This window comes from Ips typographus, linkage group LG3, assembly GCF_016097725.1.
Source record: "Ips typographus isolate SLU linkage group LG3, UJ_Ityp_2.0, whole genome shotgun sequence".
Classification (NCBI taxonomy): Eukaryota; Metazoa; Arthropoda; class Insecta; order Coleoptera; family Curculionidae; genus Ips; species Ips typographus.
In genome coordinates, this window is record NC_138424.1 from 573319 (window position 1) to 591983 (window position 18665).

Below are 18665 nucleotides of genomic sequence, written 5' to 3' on the forward strand. Positions count from 1 at the left end.
CAGTAACGACATGGTTTGCGAAAAACACATCTAAATACGGTCAAACAGACTCAACTCAAACCTCGCCATGCCTGTCCTCAGTCCTCACAGAAGCTCGTCATCGGGTCTGACGGGCTCCTATAGATCCACCTACAGTTCTCCTTTGGACAGGCCTTATTACAGTACTTCAAGTTACAATCCTCGAATAAGCAGCTACTCAGAACGATTTACTACCAGGAGTTATACAGACTCTGATGGAAGAAGGGTGTATTCCAGGTGAGTTTCATTTATTTTTGTGTTATGACCTGTTTATATTTTTGGTGTGGTGATTTGAATGTGTTGTTGACCTACATAATGACTACCACTGTGGCAGTTTTTTTAAAATGTAGGTAGTTCAATCACATTCATATTTTTTAGCATAACCTAACTAGTTTCACCATTACACCATTCATATTTTTGTGAGTCATTAACTCAAGTTAAGGAAGGTTTTGATTGAAGTCAAAAAAATAATAGTACCAGCTGGTATTACTGTAAAATGGGTTCAACTTATTACTTATTCTCTTAGACATGATAAAGAACATTTTTAGAACATTTGTTCTAAAAACAAAAGGATTACAAAGAACTGCATAAAGTTTGGTGTTTTATTTAAAATAAGAGTGTAAATAAATGTGGCTAAATCAATTTAGTGATTGTTGTCTCTAAATGTGTGTTGTCCAGACCTTTTAGAGACACTCTGTATATTGAAACTTTTTAAGTATGCCACTCTGTAAGTTAAAACACAGATAGTGTTCCCAAGTTGCAAGTGTTGGAAATTTCAATTGCAGCCAATCTGTTTTAATTAGTACTGAGTTTTATGACATTTTTACTATAGCCACTATATGGGGTGGCCAAATTGGGATTTAAAAAGCTACAAATTTATATACTGGGTCACTCTGTAACTGTCTCTTAAATTGGAAATTTTCAGTTCATCAGTATTTAACAGTAAATAACTCAGTGATTTGACATTTTTACTATAGACGGTATACAGTTGCCAAAAGATGATTTAAAGATCTACAAATTGATATATTGGGCCACTCTGTTGAACAGAGTTCTTTCATTGAATGGGGAAAAATTTTTTTTTGCTCTGATTAGAAGTACTGAGAAAAATATTTGACAGGTATTTTGTCTTTTTTATCAACACAACATTTTACTGCGAAAAAAACGCCAGTGAAAACCATACTTATTTGGTACACCATATACCTATCTGTGACGTAGGAAAGGTCCATGTGCCCTAACTCTCTTCCGTTTATAGTAAGTTGAGTGAGACAGAATCCATGAGCATGTCTAATATCAATTTAAAGGAAACGTCAACCGGGCCCAACCAGCGAGGGAGACGGAGCTAAAAATGTAGGTTATGTTTAATGTTTATTTTCTAGTAATTTGTGTTTAGGAAGTTATCTTTTGCGGGAAAGCGTTGAGCGTTGTGTTGTTCAATCGTGTTCAAAAAGTTGTAAGAGCTGCCCCAATATGATATTTTTTCGAGAAAAGCTTAAAACTTAAAACTTCCACATACGTTACGAAATTGAAGGGGCTTTTACTACGTCACAGAGGATCCTGCCCCGCTCATTTTAACTTCATTTTTAAGCTTTTTGTAAAATTACTAGGAATGTAATATTGAAATGTGAGACGTAATAGCTCGTTTTAATGCATGTATTTTAAAATTCTCATATTAGCAACCTTAAATTCCACTATGGTAGACGACCCCATTGAAAACTGTCAATTTCAGTTCAATTTGTTTTTAACATTAATCAAGATCTAAGTTGTTTGACATTTTCACTACAGATATTAAGTGTTTCAGAAGTGGATCAATTACCGAAGATGGAGTTACCACACGATTTCGAGAAGACTCCAGAGAAGACTCTTTATCTAGAGATAGTGGAATTAGTTCTATTAGAGAGGGCAGTGTCTATGATTATCCACGCAGGTTTGTAAAACTAGACTTTTTTTAGTAAGAAATGTTTGGTTGAATTAAAAATGTATAGGTCGGAGAGGCGCTCAAAACCGGATCTGATCGAGTCAGTGGCGGAACTAAGAAACAAATACTCGCCCGCCAATTACGTTCCGGCCATTTACAGAAACAAATACGACAACATTTCTAGATCGAAATCGATCAACGACATCGGTAAGTTGTTTTGTCTGTCATTTGATTGTGACAAGGTAAACCGAGCCAGACCAATCGACTAGGTTTACCACCGATCGAATCGAAGTCGACCAGCCCGTCTGGCGGGACCGGCCGCAAAAATCAGGTAACCCCCGATGATATCGGCAACAGCGCCACATCATCCGCTAACAGCAATAACGCTAACTGCAGCAACAGCGCGAATAATAGCAAGTTAGGCGACGGTGGCGCCGTTAATACTAATAATAGCCGTAGTTTGGCGGACTTGCCTGATACGGACGCCAATGGCAATCGCCGCGCCAGCGTTGCCGATTTGTGCAAGCGGTTCGACGACAGACCGCCCCGCACGGCCCCCGCTCGAGTCGTGGGCGGCCGTCAATCTACCGTCAAAGTTCATAGAGAGGTGTGTTTTCTGTTGTTTGTTGTTTTTTTTTTTTTCGATTAATCGTCAACAATGACACACTCTACAGGGTAATTCAAATTCGACCCTCACCATTGGGATCTCAGAAACCATAAGAGATACGAGAAAGTTTAAATTGGGGCAAAGTTGCGCAATACAAAGCTCAACCAAATGCTGTTTTAAAAATTTTGATTTTCCGAGTACTTCCGAAGATATCCGAAAAAAACTGAAAATTAGATTTTTTGTTTTTATTTATTTCTAACCTTATTTGAAGAGATATCCCAAAACTAAAAGCATCTTTTCATTGCCACTTTTTCCTAGCTATTCGATGATGGATTCAAATTTGCCAGACGACGTTTCGTTTTCTGTCAGTCATCATCAACTTTCTTTTTTCTTATGGGCGCCATATTGGATTTTTAGCCCACCAAATAGTACGTTTTATTCTGATTTTAGTGATGTATAATAACTTATGATTTGCTTCATAAATAACAAAATAATTCAATAAAAACTATTTTTACTTTAGTTATTGGCTTTGAGTTAATGGGCCGTTTTAAAAAATGTCATTGTTTGACAGTACTTGTCAAACACGATAATTCGGACGATCATTAGAGCGTCAATCATAGTTAAAAATGTATCTAGAAAAGAAACCCCCGCAGAAAATGTTATTATTATACAAGCATTGCTGAACTATTTAGGTTAATCAGAAAAAGAGATTTGTTAGCATTATCTCTAACTTAAAAGGCTTATTTATGATTCCAAGAGAAAGATCATCATTTTAGGAACTTCATTTTTTGCCAAATTTCAATTTTTTATACTGTTAAGTGCAAGTTTATAGTTATTTATTTTGGAAGTGACAAACCATTTTTTATTCATTCATATTTATTCGAGTGAATAAACCGGTTTAAGTCACGTGTCATACAGTATTTTATTAAATTTCGACTTCTTATATTAAAAAAAAAATCTAAAATTACAGTTCTATTAAATTTGCATCGCGCCTCGTAGATGTAACATTGATGTTTGTTTGTTTACATCTGTAAATAGGCGAATGTCATTCAGAGTGATTTAATAGTTATTTATACAGCAAGTGACTTAAATCATTTTTTATTCACGAAAACTAGGTCCACAAGCGTAGCGAGTGGCCTAAGCTCTTCAAGTGAATAAACCGGTTTAAGTCACGTGTACACTTTTGTGACTAAGTATGTTCAGGCCAATTGCGTGGGACAAGTACTACCAAGTAATCTTCATAAAACGTTTCATTAACTCAAAGCTAACTAAGGTAAAATCTCTAAAAGCTCTAATGATCGTCCGAATTATCGTGTTTGACAAGTACTGTCAAATAATGACATTTTATGAAACGGCCTATTAACTCAAAGCCAATAACTAAAGTAAAAATAGTTTTTATTGAATTATTTTGTTATTTATGAAGCAAATCATAAGTTATTATACATCACTAAAATCAGAATAAAACGTACTATTTGGTGGGCTAAAAATCCAATATGGCGCCCATAAGAAAAAAGAAAGTTGATGATGGCTGCCAAAAAACGAAACGTCGTGTGGCAAATTTGAATCCATCATCGAATAGCTGAGAAAAAGTGGCAATGAAAAGGTGCTTTTAGTTTTGGAATATCTCTTCAAATAAGATTAGAAATAAATAAAAACAAAAAATCAAATTTTCAGTTTTTTTCGGATATCTTCGGAAGTACTCGGAAAATCGAAATTTTTAAAACTGCATTTGGTTGAGCTTTACATTGCGCAACTTTGCCCCAATTTAAACTTTCTCGTATCTCCTATAGTTTCCGAGATCCCAATGGTGAGGGTCGAATTTGAATTACCCTGTATATTACACATTGTCCTTTTTTAATGTTGATTTGCATGCACTTGTAGCATTCTTGTAGTAGTGTTGGTAGGATAACATGAAAAGAGAAACACAGTTAAAGGCGTTTACATCCTCCATTTTGCTGTCAATTTATTTTATTACTGCAAAGTATAACTTGCTGAATATTGTTAGTAAAGTGGAGTCACAGCTTTAGTGACTTTACAATGTATGTTGATGTGAAACATTAAAGTAGAGTTTCTTTATCATAGTAGAGTGGACAATAAAAAAGGACAATCGGTATAAAGCGCACAATCACTTAGTAACAGCAACATGTACCTAAACTCCTTGAAATCCTCTAAAAAAGACTGCTCTCGATCATTTTATGTCAATAAATGATTTGGGTCAGTCTTTCACCGATAGTCGCAATCATCCTCACGGCGTCCAATTCGCTTTTGCAAGGCTTCACCACCATCACCATCCGGCAAACCGTCTGACCTTAGTAACGGCCATACCCCCGATCCGCCAAACACGCTTAGTAACGGCCACGCTCCCTCCGCTCAGTCGCTTAGCAACGACGAAGGTTCTGGCGGTGGCGGTACCGTACTAGAGAACGGTGTGTTGCAGACCGGTAAATTAGAGCTGAACGGCGACTTGGACAAGGAGGAGAAAGTCAACGGCGAGGAGAAGAAGAGAAGCTCGAGGGTGAATCAGTGCGCCAGCTTCATTCCAAACGAACCGGCCGCTGACGAGTTAGAGAGCGAGAATGAAAAAATTGGCAGAAAGTACAGCTACGTAAGTATAGATCGCCCTGTATTTATTGTAAAAAAATAACTACTTTGACGACCTGTGTTGTGATGGATGACAAACGGCCAAAATTCAATGTCAAGGTATGAAAGTTAGCGGACAAAAATGAACTCTAAAAACAATCAACCTCCACTTTCGCATCGGTTGGAGTGAAATTATACAGATTCCGAATGAAACGCCCCGCCCCACTATTGTTGAGCAGAAAAAACATTCTGGTAACGTCTTATATTTAACATTTTTTTAGTGAGTTAGTCAGCGAAGCAGTAATAGAATTGCATAATGTGGTTAAACCCCCAAGTAACCCTAATAACGTCCAGTTTCATTAAAATACTTTATAGTTTGTGGTTTTAAAAAATGTAACAAAACCAGTTTAGTAGGGTATTTACTATACAGGTGTGGTAAATCTAAAACCGACCATAGGAAAACTGCGTAACTGACAGAGAAACGTACATTATTGCAGGCGCGGGACTAAGACAGAAAACGAAAAAAATATCAAGTAGGCCATATTTTCAGCGCGCTGTTGCCAAACGCCGTAAGTATTCAATACCCTCGATAAACTTACTTACGGCGTTTGGCAACAGCGCGCTAAAAATATGGCCTACTTGATATTTTTTTCGTTTTCTGTCTTAGTCCCGCGCATGCAATAATGTACGTTTCTCTGTCCGTTACGCGGTTTTCCTATGGTCGGTTTTGGATTTACCACACCTGTATTTGTAGTAGACTACCAACGTTGCTACGTATTTTATCCAATTATCCCCAATTATGCACCGACGTAACTGCGAAAATACAGAGGCACAGTCTGAATCATACTTAACTAAGCTGGGTTGAAATTAGGACAGTGCAAAATACAAATGGCAGTAAGACAGGGACAATACAGCTGTCAATAAATCACATGACTAAGTACATATGAGTTGCATTCGTTTTCACGCTCCCATTGGCAAAACCGTAATTTGACCAACTGTCAAATTATGTCAGTGTGACGCCACATTCTCTCAGCTCGCTCCATGGAGCGTGAAAATGAATGGGGCTATTGTAACTTTTGATCGGATCAACATAAAGCTTTATCCACAAAAAACATCGATATAAGATTTAAATTTTGATAGGAGTAATTCAGGTCAATCATATAATTCTAGAGGATTGTTCTTTCTTTAGATCAGTTCCTATCCTTTTCTGATCTAATTTAGAGGGTAGAGAATGTGCTCACTTAATTTTTTTATAGACGGTAAAAGAAAAGGCTTTCTTCATTTCTACAAACGTCACAATGTTTACAGTTTTTAACCATAACACACTAGACTAGAAACGTCATATCAAATTGACATGAGTTTTCGATGTTTTGTCGAGTGAAATAAGAAGGTTTTCGTGTTGGCTTTAAAATGTACTATTTGGCAACATTGCACTCTGCGGACTCTTGACTTTGATATTATGAATCAGCTGATCAGAAGATGATGTCAACCGTCAGACAGCCATAGCCAATCAAACTGCTGAAAGTCGTCTACGTACACCGTCGTTTTGAATTTATTCACGCATTTTTAAAGTTCACACTTAAGCTTGGTTTAAAGTTTGACGGTGCAAAATGGCGGATAATTTATTTGAGAATAAGATTTACTTTAACTGAATCAGTCACTCTCTCTTCTTAACTATTTTCTAAGTCGTTTTTCTTTGAGGTTGTTGCTCTTTATCGTTTTTTTTCTGAATATTAGCATTTTTTTGACAATGTAAATTTATGTTTTTATGCACTCCCACAAATTAACCTTCTATGACCTAGCCTTTTGGTAGTCTGCATACAAAATTTAAATGTCCATAAAGCTAAAATCAGCTGATTCACTATCCATTATGATTGATAAGTAAATGTCTAGCCGAAATATTGCCTTACCAAGATTTTTCGAAAATGTGTTAGGTTTAAAAAGCATTTTTTACTAGTTTAAAGTGGTTGGTTTGGCTTATCTGTTCGATCAAACCGAAAAATCCGTTCCTAGATTGGTCAACCTGCTGTTTCGCCCATCCTTTCTAAACAGCTATACTAAACCAGACGAGATATTTTTGATGGCCCATGTAACATTCAGAAACGAGTGATATTTTTAGACTGAAACGTGTGTTTTCGTGTCGTCACGGATAATATTTAAATTGGGTGGTATTGCTTAGTAATTGATGATGTTTACCGTTGGCAGTTTATGGGTTTACACCGCTGGAAATTCGAACTCGACAAGCAATAATAATTGTTATCAGAACTTGTGATGTAATTAACCGTATCGAGTGTTGATAACTCTATGTGCAGTGATTCAGTTTCGATGTGATTGTCGGGGGGATACGAATAACGGAAAAAAATGGTTATTGGGAAGATTTTGGTGATTATCTAATAATGCTTATTGTTTTTGTTTTTGTACAACCTGTTTAGCCCGCAAGTATGAACAGTCAATTTAACGACTATTTTAATTACGCGCTGGTTTTGATTTGGGGGGCACTACTGTTAATCATGATTTACGGATTCGCTTTGGGGATTTTGTCCAGTTTTTCGCGGACCTTACCGGTCAAAAAGGGACGGACGCAATACCAAATGTACTGTCTGGGCGGTGGTTTGGTACGTGTGGTTTTTTTTTTAAATTAATTCCAAATGCGGTTCCCTTAGTCACCACGCGTGGTTAAAATCGTGCCAATTACAAGATTTTTTAAAGTTTACACGTCAGCTTACGTAGAATAAAAACTGTGCTTAGTTGCCGATTTTATCGATAAGATATCGTAGTAGGATATTTAAATCAATGCACACTAAAATTGCTAAGAGGTTGATTAACTTTTACACCCCTAGATAATATTACTTTATAGGGTGTAAAGTAAATAAATCTTAATAACAGCTGATCTAGATAAAAGTAAATGATAAAACAGTTACAATGTCATTTGACGCTGTCAAAATAAATTTAAGGAGCTAATAATTTACTTAATGAATTAAATGGCTTCCAAAATTTAATTTATATCACTGGAATGTTAGAAACACCACTCCTAGTGTTTTGTTCTTTTTTTGTCTTGTGCATAATTTTTACCTAAGACACCTATTTGACTGCCATTTATTCATGAACAATGTTAAAAACCACATAAACTTTATTAAAACCACTGTTTTCTGAAGAAATGATTGACCTAAAGTTATTTACTCCCGTTTGTACCATTTTAAATTTTGACACTACAACTTTTATTTCTGTATTTTTATGTTGAAAAAGTAAAGCCTGGTTTATAAAACAAAATTTAAATTTAGCATTAAATTTAGTATTAACTTTAAGAATAAGACTAGTGGTTTTAAATCAAGACGTTCATAAATTAAATTTAACTTTAACCTTAAATTTAGCTGTATCTAGTGACCTTGGATTTACATAAAATTCTAAATTATCTTAAGCAGGTTTTACACCGCGCTTTGATGTCAAAGAAATTCATGAATTTATTCATGAAGCTGCTTCAAGGACAAATTTTACCAGTGTAGAACAAAATTTTATGTCAAATTTACCTTCAAATAATTTGACTTAAAATTTTTCACCAAATAGGACAGGTTCTATTTTCATCCAACTTATTTGATCAAACTAGCGGTTTTGCGTAATGCCAACTGCCAACAGATAAAAACGAAAAGTAAAGTGACGTTAAAATCAGAGACTGACTATTAGTATTCAGTTGAAGCTGCAGAATTCAATACATAAATACAGTATGAGATTTCAAAATATTCAAAAAACCAGAAAAATAAGAAAACAAAGTAGGAATAATCTTCTTGGTTGGCCAAACTGTTTTCATTGACAGCTTTGACATAAAAGTTTGATAGGTGTAAAACAAAATCACATTATGCTTCAAGAAATTCATGAATTTATTTGATGCATAAAATTTGATCAAATAAATGTGTCCAATTTCTTTGAAGTAAAACTTTTGGTGTAAAACCTGCTTTAAAGTTAACGCTAAAGTTAAATCATCTTGCTACTGCGCAAGCGCTTCCAATGACACAATCAGCTGATTTGTGTTTTGAATTTGAATATTTGGTTATGGTTTTTCCTGGCAGCTAAAGGTTACGGTTTAAACGGTTAAACTGAAGCCTAGTACCTAATATTTGGTTTTTCCAATTTCAATTTTTGTGTTTGTGTATTTCAAAATCACAACACTGGGTATGTGGAAATCCCGAATGTCACTTAATATTTTTGAGAGTTTTTGATGTCAAATGAGCGCAAATGACAACTTTGGCGTTTAGCAGTCATTGATTTAAGACTTGAAATATTTCTTTTATGAACACCATATTTTTTTAGAGTTACAGCTAAATTTAAATTTACTTCTAAATTTAAATCTAAATTTAAATTTTGTTTTATAAACCAGGCTTAAGTGGCTCTGGACTGACTACTCAATTTGACAGTGACAGATGAAATGAAAAACTTGTTTGAGAAAATACGGCATACTGTTTGTTAACAAATGAGTCTTTTTAGGACATAAGCACATCGACTTCGGTAGGAGGCGGCGCTAAGGGGGGAGGGCGTGGCGCGACCGCCCTGGCCGGCCCTTCGTCCCGTCGATCGTTGGTGGCGCCACCCGCGGACGGTGACGACGACGATTTGGGACAGACGCGGTACGGTTCAACGTCGGACGCCCGCACCAGTCTGGGTCTGATAGGGCTGCGAAACATCGGCAACACTTGTTTTATGAACAGCGTCTTACAAGTAAGTTTCCCTGTCATTTAAATGAACTGACTCGAGTTAAAGTTTCTATAGTGTTTGAGCAACACTAGGGTTTTACTGGACTACATCAGAAAGGACGTTTATCAGAAAGATATTAATACCACCACTTCGGGTATGAAAGGTCAGTGAATTTTAGAGTCGAAAAACGGCAAGTGTCAGAATGCTGGGATTTATTTTAGGTGCCTTGATAAAAGCTTTTGCGGAGGTCATAAAAGAGTTGTGGGCGCCCGATTCGTCTGGTCCCGTTAACACGGCAGCGTTAAAATCTCAAATCCAACGATTTGCCCCACGTTTCATGGGCTACTCCCAACAGGACGCCCAAGAGTTTTTGCGTTATCTCTTGGAAGGTTTGTGTTAAAAAAACTCTAGTTAAGTGTCGTTAATGTACCGGTTTGTTGTGTTTAGGTTTACACGAAGACGTTAACAGAGTGACTACCAAACCAAAACCGATTACCACCGACATTGACGATAATTTATCGGACGCGGAAAAAGCGGCAGAAGCGTGGAGGCGCTATTTAAGAGCCGAAGATTCCCTCATAGTAGACGCTTTTGTAGGTCAACTTAAATCCACCTTAAAGTAGGTTTATTATTTATTTGTGGCTACTAAGCTGATGAGTGGTTGTTCAGGTGCACGCATTGCGGACATTGTAGCGTCACGTTCGACCCTTTCTGGGATCTGTCGTTGCCGTTGCCATCGGGTCGCAGTTCTGGTCCTTTGAGGCTGTCGCACTGTCTGGAAGCATTTACAAAAGAAGAGACGTTGGACGGTGACGAGAAACCGAAATGCGCCAAGTGCAAAGAACGTCGACGTTGCACCAAAAGTTTCAGTATCCAGAGATTTCCACAGGTGAGTGTCAAATTCTTGTGTAAAAGTTATTTACATTAGGTTATATACCTAGAGTTCATCTTAGTTATGTGTGAATGTATTTGTAGTTACTGTTTGTCTTAATGTGTTAAAGACAAACAGCTTTCCTCTCACAAGTAGAATAATCTTGAATCATTGAAAACTTGTGAAAATACCTTTACAATATGTTTTTTATAAGTATCATAATGATACTTATAAAGGTAAAACAATTATAGCCAATTGAAATGATCCCAAGCTAAATTGAACACACTGTACAAGTGTCTTAAGCCTTCTCAGACTTGTTTTAAGTGGTCAGAATCATTTTGGAAGAGCCAAGGCTCTGTGAATAATACTGCAAGCCTTCTAGAAATTACCAGAGACTTCTACAAGTGTCTTAAATCTTGCAAGAAAGTTTGAGAGTCCTCTACAACTGTCTTAAAATTTTCCAGGACGGTTTTAAATTGCCAGAGGCCTCTAGGATCTTTTTGAATCTGCCAGAGACTTCTTAAGTGCTACCGACATCCTTCTAAAAAGTTTCAGAGGCTTTTACAAGTGTTCTAAGGGCTATTTGTATCTAGGCTAAGTTTTCATTTGACCGTGACATTTTACACACGAATTATCACAGTCAACGCATAATTTAGCTTAAGTGGGACCTAGGGCGCTTTTAAATACCGCGATACCTTCTAAGAACTGCTTAAAATCGGCAGAGGCTCCTAAATAAGACTGAAAACCATTTAATGATTGCCAGACGATCTGTGGGCAGACGGCAGAACTTATGGCTAGAGGATGTACGGCGATGGTGCGGACGTACATCTATAGAGATCTTCAAAAGTGCGGTTTCACGAACCATTATAGCCAGTTGGATCGCCAACCTCCGTAGGGAGACGGCGTCCTAAGAAGAAGAATCCTCTGCAGAAGTGTTCTACGCGCCTTATCACTGACATACGGTTTTTGCTAGTGATTGTGACGTAACAGTCACTGAACAGACTATATAGGTGTGGTAAATCCAAAACCGACAATAGGAAAACCGTGTAACTGACAGAGAAACGTAGATAATGGCATGCGCGGGACAAAGACAGAAAACGAAAAAATTATCAAGTAGGCCATATTTTCAGCGCGCTGTTGCCAAAATCCAGCGCCGTCGACAAAATTAATTTTATCGACGGTATTGAATACCTGGCGTTTGGCAATAGCGCGCTGAAAATATGGCCTACTTGATATTTTTTTCGTTTTCTGTCTTTGTCCCGCGCATGCCATTATCTACGTTTCTCTATCAGTTACACGGTTTTCCTATGGTCGGTTTTGGATTTACTACACCTGTATATGTTTATGGTCACGTGACCTTCATAACTCTTGTTGAATGATTATTGTATTTATTATCATTATCAACACAATTTGTTTTTCAGGTTTTAGTCATCCACTTGAAGCGATTCTCGCCGATGGAACGTTTTCGCGGTAAACTTAACACCCTAGTAGAGTTCCCTCTCGAAGGTTTGGATTTAACGCCGTACGCCGCTGAATCTATAAGCGGTCCACGGTACAATTTGTACGCCGTCTCTGAGCACTCGGGCACGACCTACTCGGGACACTACACTGCTCACTGCAAAAATCCTATCGACGGCCGGTAAGTTTTATTTCAGGGCCCAGTGAAACTTTATATTCGATAACGTGTGACGTATAGGTGGCACGAGTATAACGATTCCCGAGTTAGCTCCGCTTCGGGACGATCCGCCATTTCACCAGAGGCGTACGTACTATTTTACGAGAGGGAAGGTGGGGCCACACAACGGTCACGCCTCTAACAGGCGTTTAGCTCAGTCGGTTAAAAAAAAATACAGGTCTCCTTGGTTTGGGTCCGCGAGAGGGCGGGCCGGTAGAAGCACCGAAATTTGCGGTCTAATTAGATGATATTACGAGCTTTCGATGGTGTCCAGTCCCCGCCTGTATTTTTTTTGTTGTTGTGGTTAGAGTCGTCGATGCGTTTGTACTTACTATAATGTTCACCCGTCTAGTCGAATTTGTTGTATTTTTATTATAAACTAAAAAGAGAGGGAAGTGGTTTTTGGGGCGTGTGATATTACCATTTTTGTTTTTACAAGGCTGTTTTTTTGTATGTATATATTATATTTATTATCCATTTTTTTGGTTACTTACCGTAGACGGAGTCGAATACGCTTTGAATCTCTCTCGTTGTTAACCCGCTTCTCCACAATACATAGTCCCTGAAATTGTTTTACAAATAAATATTTACTCAAAAACCACTTTTGACTCGCCATTTGTTTTCTTCTGTACTATGTTATGAAAAGGGGCGGGGCCTCAAAGTGACCCCGTCCCCTTGCTTCTTAGCCAAGGGAGGGGCGCTGTCCAGCACATCCCACTACTCACTATTTTTTTTTCAATGAACCATTAAAGATACTCGTAAAACACAAATTCTATATGAGGAATGTAATATATTCGAGATTTATTAAGCTTTATATATTGAGAGAACTGTTTTAAAAGCACTAACTTAATAAATACTGTTTGCAAAAAAAAAACTTTTTTTACATCCCCCTCTAATGGTACAGTGCAGTATTTGGGTAAATCACAGCACTGTTGATAATTTATGATTGGTCAGGAAAAGCAGCAAGCTAAAGGTTACCTTTTTGACCAATCACAAACTACTTACGATGATGGAATTTCCCAATTTTCGCAGTTAAGGACTATACAAACAGAATACGCATGCAAACCATCATAATGTAGTGGTATCAGCAGTGGAACTATTGTAAGGGTATAAAAAAAGAAATTTCTTTATCACACTTATCTTATTAGTACTCCTACAGGTAAAGTATTCAATATTGTTTTCCTTTAACTCTCAATACGTCACTACTAAATCAGAGACAAGCCTCTAAATATTGTTTTATTTTATTTTTGGTTTTGTAAGCGTAAACTCAGCAGATTTTTTTTTGTGAAGGTCAGCTTGAGTACAAACTGCCAATCTATGAAAAAATGAAGTAGAGTAGTAGAGAAAGTATGGTTATGTCTTATGTTAAGTGTTTATTATTTTCTAAATGTTTTCAGTTTTTTTTTTTGCAAATTAGAGCTTTAACTATATTTTCTACTATGCAACTATAAACTAGACAGTTTATTCTCAAAAATGGTTGAAAACGCAGCCAATTTCACCCAAACCCTTCAAAATAAACCATCAATTTTTGAATTGCTAGCCCAAAAATCCCTAAATGACACCCTGTATCCTGCCCTGCAAAAAGTGGCCCTATTCCTATCCTCAAACTTTCCTCAGAAATTTGGTTTTTTAAACTTGTACTATGACGAAACCTTCCTGGTTGTTAATGGTTTACTTGAGTTGTACTACCTCAAGTATTATGGTAAACTGAATTTCAAAACCTTACTATTTTGATTTTAATTAAGTTTATGCCTAGACTCGTCATTTTCGGAAAATTTTTATGGGTTAAAACGTCTTCTATTGAATGGAAAAGCTCTGACACCTAGAGAAAAAGAGCTGTCCTTAATTTTCTTAGTGGTATTGCCATATTTTAAACGGAAAATTGATGACAAAGTCCAAATGTACCGGATTGAGGAAGCTGAAGGATATTTAAGAAAAGTAGATTTAATTATCCACTAACAGACATCTAATAAAACTACTAATTAACACAGGACTTTGAAGGTAGAAGAAAAAAGTTAGTAATCCACACTTATGCAACCATTGAAGTAATTTGGACCTTAATAAACTTAAACCACTACCTTCAGTATATGTCAAACAAAACTGAGTTTCAGTTGCCAATTTTGAAACTACTGGATCTTAAATTAACCTACTCAAATGAGGAAAACCACACTTTCTGGAGTTTACTGTTCAGAGGCAATTTAAGGCAATATATTCCTTTAATTAAATAATGTTAAATCTATTAAAAAGTCCTTTTAGGTTGTCTGATTTAAATTTTTCTTTGCTACGCTCTGCCGTCAGCACTGTCCTGGAAACGACAGCGTTTTTTATGCAATTTTTACAAACCTGGTCAGTGCAAAAACCTGATTTTAATCTCACTGACCTACCAAAAGTACAACCACCAATAGTGAGTTGATGAAATTGAGTTTTAATGGCAAGTTTTATTTTGTTCTGGGTTTTAGAAGGAAAACGCTGTTGCGGCTGATGCCCGTAAAGGCAAATGTCCACTCTGCTTTAATTCCTGGACTGTACCAGTTGTTTTGCCAGTGTCAGGGTAAAGTGTAATAAATGCTGTCTTCATTTTTGAGTTTATTGAATTTTTCAGGTACATTTTTTGCTTCTCTTGCATTTTAGGGTATTTGAATGAGTTTTACAAATGTCCAGTAACTGGACTGCCAGCCAGGCCTTTGGACATAGTCAGGCTGTTCACGGATAGTTAGATATGGTTAAGCTTGCATTAATTGGTTGTTGGGAAGTTGTGTAATTTGAAAAATTTTATTATTAAATAGTAGCAGTTAAGAAAAACTTATCCAAAGAAAGTGTATTTCATTTCTTTACAGTAATCTACTAACCACAGAAATAGAAGATAAGCAACTATATAAAAATTAAAAAGTATTTCCAATAAATAGAAGTACTTCATAGTGGTCTCCTTTAAAATCTAGGTTTGGTTATCCCAACTAGGTGTAGTTTATCTGGCATCAAATACCACCACTGTAAAAATAAGTTAAGGACACATTCATCATGCATTTTAGTAAGTAAACTATGAAAATGTGAAGTACACTAAAAAAGGATACATCTTTTGGTTCTCTTCTTGTACATAATACGATAACCACACTCCCGACAACGGATCGGATCTCTAGGCCGGATTTCGTTCTCGTTGTGGCATTCTAGTAAAGCAGATCAATTAAGGTCCGGATAAAACAGGCTACAAGGCTGTATCCCACAATTAACCAACAAAAACACGTTTTTTGAACTTACCTCCACAGATGTAAACCATGGGAGTTTTCATGGAGGTCGTGTCTTTACTCGAACCTTCCGACATTATGTATTGATTGTACGGTATAAATTAAGTTTTTAACGTTAGTTAAATCTGTACAAAATTTAAGAAACAGTTAATTCTTGTTCTCTATCAAAATTCAAAATAAAAACATTAAATATAAATACACTACACAGTACACACAAAGAAAGAAATGAGGTTATGATATAATAGTACGAAAGAAGAAGAGATCTAAGAAAACATAACCATACTTTTTATGGATCATAACATAACCTAACTCTTACCAGTGAGTAAAGAGTAAACAGTACTAGCTTTTTTATTTATTTTTTTAAACTGTTTAAAGTTTACTTTTGTGAAGATTTTTGGGAACAAAATAATAACACTCAATCATCCTGTAAAAATGACAGAAGGTAAGAATACATTTGCTTATTATACTATTGTAGCAGAAACAGTACAACTACTGTGAGTTTTTCTTTGTCAGACAAAATTGGCAAATTTGTGTTATTTCACCCTCATTAGAGAACTGTAATTGGTAACCTTTCAACGTTTTGCATATTTTTTTATTAAATGATCTCACTTTAATATGTACTGATGATATTTACAGAGGATGTAATTAAAAGACGACTCACTTTTGACGGAGATGGGACAGGAGAAGACAGACGTTTGAACGTCATGGCTAAAATGCTAGCAAAATGGATCAACACCTCCGACGAAACTCCAGAAGAATGTCTGGCAGTTTACGACAAAATAACAGCCCAAATGGCTCTGGTGGAACACTCGCGCAGACGGTCTGATTTAGTTCACAGACAAAACAAAAAACAGCTGGAGAGCTACACCAATTTACATGCGGAAATGGAGCAAAACATCGCGCAGAAAAAGGAAGAAATTGCCACCCAGAAAACCAATTTAGAAAAGGCCAAGACTATTAAACAAAACAGGATTCTGTATGATTTGCTGGCCAAGGCCATTGAAAATGAGCCTCCGCGTGCTGAAACTAATAGAAGACTGCAGTCACTGAAGGAAGAGTTGGCCCAGTTAGCTGAAGAGAAGAGGTTGTTGGATGAGGAGTTGGATACGCGAAGAAAACAGTTTCATGTTCTTTCAACTTCAGCAAATTCTTTAGCCAAGTTGTTGAGTGAATCAAAAAATGATAAAGTAGATAAAGAGAATGAAAGCTCTCATCCTGAACCAATGTCTGAGTAATTTAGAATAAGTAATGTAGGTTTTTTTATAATCAAAAATCCCACTGGTTAATTTAATAAACATTTTGTATTTACAAGTTTATTACTTAAATTAAACAAATCAACTAGGGAGTGGCATACATGACAACCAAACAAACCTCCAACACTTTCATGTACTTTTCCCAGGAAGTTTTTAGTCCCTGATCGTTTCTAAAAATACCATTATTCCTTTGTTATGTATGAGTATGAAATGAACTAAACTCACCTTATGACGTCAAGTTCCAACGCGCAACTGTTGTAAGCATTGAAAAACTGTTGCAAATCGTGAGAAGTCCAATTACCAGTTTTGAACAAATCTAGAATCTGTGACAGCTCAACAAACAAATTTTTCATGTCCCTCGATCTGTGTAAAGTAGAGGCGAGCGCTATTATCGCACCCGTGTACTTGCGAAAATTGCTATCCAGCTCTATAAAGCTTTTTTGTAACAGTTTTGGCTTCAAGTTTATGCACACCAGTCTATAAATCGTAAAGATATATTCAAGTCTGACAATAAATGTATGAAATAACAGACTGTTTGTGCTCTTTTTCCCTGTCCAGTAAAACTTTCAATTCGCGCAATTCTAACAGAAATTCTTTGTCCATTTCAGTGTCATAGTACTCTGGTCCCACAATTTTGTAAGTCCAATGGGTCATTATGGCTTCGCAACATTTTTTCCATGCCGGAAACGTCATAGAACTGAGTTTCTGTTCATATTAAATAGGAGTTAGCTCACTAGGCATACAAGTGACGTCACTTGACTTACTGTCAAATAACCTCACTTTTGCTCACCTTTTTTGATGTTTCAAATCTAATTGCAGCCAAAAACACTATACAGGCATACTGCTTGGCTAACTCATCCGATAAATAAAAGGATTGTTTGATATTGTCTACTATAGAGCCAGGAGTCTCTTCAACAGCTTTGTACACCCGTTTTATATTGTCAAATTGCCTTCTAAAAACAAATCCAACTAAATTGGTGAAAAACTGATTCTAGCAGCTAAAGACCTGCAGGCTTTTAGTGATTTTCCAGTCTTGTCAGACACTTCATCCAAATCTTTCCTGTTTTTAGAACTCAACTTTTTTCCCAACAATTCCCTGACCACATCATCATCAAACTCATAATAGCGTTCGATTAGGAATTGTCGGGTTTCCGGTTCGATTTGAAAGGCCGATTGTTCTTGTAACTGAATTGGGTAGCTCAGCAACTTTTCCAAAAGTGAATAGGTGCGATAGTGGTCAAGTACATCACTTGCTATCAATTCAAGTGAAGCCCCAGTTTGTTTGCCCAGTCCTTTTTTGTCTAAAATGGCCACAGCCTCGCTGGCTGCAATTCAATGGTACAACTGTTATATTAGTTGCGAGAGCAAAAGCTAAACCTACCAGTGTGGCCCTCAATCCATAATTGGTAAATTTCTGGGTCTACAAATGTGAAGTTGCTTATAAACACATCAACTTCAGTCATAATGATTTCCTTAATTAAATTGAAATTACACTAAAATATACATTCCATATTCCCCGTTTTTTTTGGTATTTTTGTATGTTTGTTTACTTTTTTTTTGTTTTGATAAAATTCTCTTATCCTCAGTCAGCTGGTAGATGGTGGATGTTCCAGGCCGCTAAAAGCCGTAAAAATTAAAAAAGAAGAAAACATTATTCGTCGTACGTCATCAGTTGTCATTACGTGACGTCAGCTGTAGCAAGCAAATCACAGGCTAAGGTCTGATCACGTGCCACTGCAGTGACAAATTGTCATTAAATTATTAATGGATTAATTTATTAAAATACTTTATTTAAAAATTCGACATTAAAATATACTA

The 18665-nt window shown here is 36.5% G+C and overlaps 5 protein-coding genes across 9 annotated transcripts; 3 read left to right on the forward strand and 2 right to left on the reverse strand.

The window, feature by feature from the left end:
• The first annotated feature begins 67 nt into the window (after nucleotides 1-67).
• Nucleotides 68-13226, forward strand: LOC145726847 (ubiquitin carboxyl-terminal hydrolase 2-like). Of its 5 annotated transcripts, none has more exons than XM_081976108.1 (12): nucleotides 68-255; nucleotides 1817-1942; nucleotides 2001-2140; nucleotides 2203-2540; nucleotides 4774-5145; nucleotides 9600-9830; nucleotides 9882-9969; nucleotides 10028-10195; nucleotides 10254-10425; nucleotides 10476-10695; nucleotides 12099-12316; nucleotides 12374-13226. In XM_081976108.1, the coding sequence occupies exons 1-12, from the start codon at nucleotides 68-70 to the stop codon at nucleotides 12492-12494; spliced, it is 2382 nt and encodes a 793-aa protein (XP_081832234.1). In that variant the 3' UTR covers nucleotides 12495-13226. The 5 variants fall into 5 exon arrangements, with proteins under 5 accessions (XP_081832234.1, XP_081832235.1, XP_081832236.1 ...); XM_081976109.1 differs by having other exon boundaries at nucleotides 4813-5145; XM_081976110.1 differs by having other exon boundaries at nucleotides 4978-5145.
• A 465-nt stretch (nucleotides 13227-13691) lies between these two features.
• Nucleotides 13692-15168, forward strand: Pex12 (peroxisomal biogenesis factor 12). Its single transcript, XM_081976326.1, has 6 exons — nucleotides 13692-14054; nucleotides 14109-14290; nucleotides 14344-14555; nucleotides 14609-14756; nucleotides 14812-14903; nucleotides 14955-15168. Exons 1-6 carry the CDS (start codon nucleotides 13826-13828, stop codon nucleotides 15067-15069), a joined length of 978 nt encoding a protein of 325 aa, XP_081832452.1. The 5' UTR covers nucleotides 13692-13825; the 3' UTR covers nucleotides 15070-15168.
• Nucleotides 15156-15817, reverse strand: Polr2K (DNA-directed RNA polymerases I, II, and III subunit Rpb12). Its single transcript, XM_081976335.1, has 3 exons — nucleotides 15608-15817; nucleotides 15424-15516; nucleotides 15156-15340 (listed from the first exon to the last, which is right to left on the reverse strand). The coding sequence occupies exons 1-3, from the start codon at nucleotides 15669-15671 to the stop codon at nucleotides 15318-15320; spliced, it is 180 nt and encodes a 59-aa protein (XP_081832461.1). The 5' UTR covers nucleotides 15672-15817; the 3' UTR covers nucleotides 15156-15317.
• Nucleotides 15818-15880: 63 nt separating this feature from the next.
• Nucleotides 15881-16905, forward strand: thoc7 (THO complex subunit 7). Its single transcript, XM_081976330.1, has 2 exons — nucleotides 15881-16036; nucleotides 16231-16905. The coding sequence occupies exons 1-2, from the start codon at nucleotides 16027-16029 to the stop codon at nucleotides 16827-16829; spliced, it is 609 nt and encodes a 202-aa protein (XP_081832456.1). The 5' UTR covers nucleotides 15881-16026; the 3' UTR covers nucleotides 16830-16905.
• Fibp (acidic fibroblast growth factor intracellular-binding protein) lies at nucleotides 16877-18425 on the reverse strand. Its single transcript, XM_081976325.1, has 6 exons — nucleotides 18229-18425; nucleotides 17854-18172; nucleotides 17638-17800; nucleotides 17380-17552; nucleotides 17073-17324; nucleotides 16877-17017 (listed from the first exon to the last, which is right to left on the reverse strand). The coding sequence occupies exons 1-6, from the start codon at nucleotides 18308-18310 to the stop codon at nucleotides 16933-16935; spliced, it is 1074 nt and encodes a 357-aa protein (XP_081832451.1). The 5' UTR covers nucleotides 18311-18425; the 3' UTR covers nucleotides 16877-16932.
• Nucleotides 18426-18665: the final 240 nt, after the last annotated feature.

Bases quoted from the DNA above. Each gene is read 5' to 3' on its own strand.
- Pex12 (XM_081976326.1), top strand. From the start codon at position 13,826: ATGGTTGAAAACGCAGCCAATTTCACCCAAACCCTTCAAAATAAACCA. The intron at 14,556-14,608 runs GCAATATATTCC...AAGTCCTTTTAG, and splicing joins CTGTTCAGAGGCAATTTAAG to GTTGTCTGATTTAAATTTTT. The intron at 14,757-14,811 runs GTGAGTTGATGA...TCTGGGTTTTAG, and splicing joins CAAAAGTACAACCACCAATA to AAGGAAAACGCTGTTGCGGC.
- Fibp (XM_081976325.1), bottom strand. From the start codon at position 18,310: ATGACTGAAGTTGATGTGTTTATAAGCAACTTCACATTTGTAGACCCA. The intron at 17,801-17,853 runs GTCTTTAGCTGC...ATTTGTTTTTAG, and splicing joins AAATCACTAAAAGCCTGCAG to AAGGCAATTTGACAATATAA. The intron at 17,325-17,379 runs GTCTGTTATTTC...TACGATTTATAG, and splicing joins AGGGAAAAAGAGCACAAACA to ACTGGTGTGCATAAACTTGA.
- LOC145726847 (XM_081976108.1), top strand. From the start codon at position 68: ATGCCTGTCCTCAGTCCTCACAGAAGCTCGTCATCGGGTCTGACGGGC. The intron at 2,541-4,773 runs GTGTGTTTTCTG...TTTCACCGATAG, and splicing joins CCGTCAAAGTTCATAGAGAG to TCGCAATCATCCTCACGGCG. The intron at 9,831-9,881 runs GTAAGTTTCCCT...AAGTTTCTATAG, and splicing joins TTATGAACAGCGTCTTACAA to TGTTTGAGCAACACTAGGGT.
- Polr2K (XM_081976335.1), bottom strand. From the start codon at position 15,671: ATGTCGGAAGGTTCGAGTAAAGACACGACCTCCATGAAAACTCCCATG. The intron at 15,517-15,607 runs GTAAGTTCAAAA...CTGCTTTACTAG, and splicing joins CATGGTTTACATCTGTGGAG to AATGCCACAACGAGAACGAA. The intron at 15,341-15,423 runs GTATCCTTTTTT...TTATTTTTACAG, and splicing joins CAAGAAGAGAACCAAAAGAT to TGGTGGTATTTGATGCCAGA.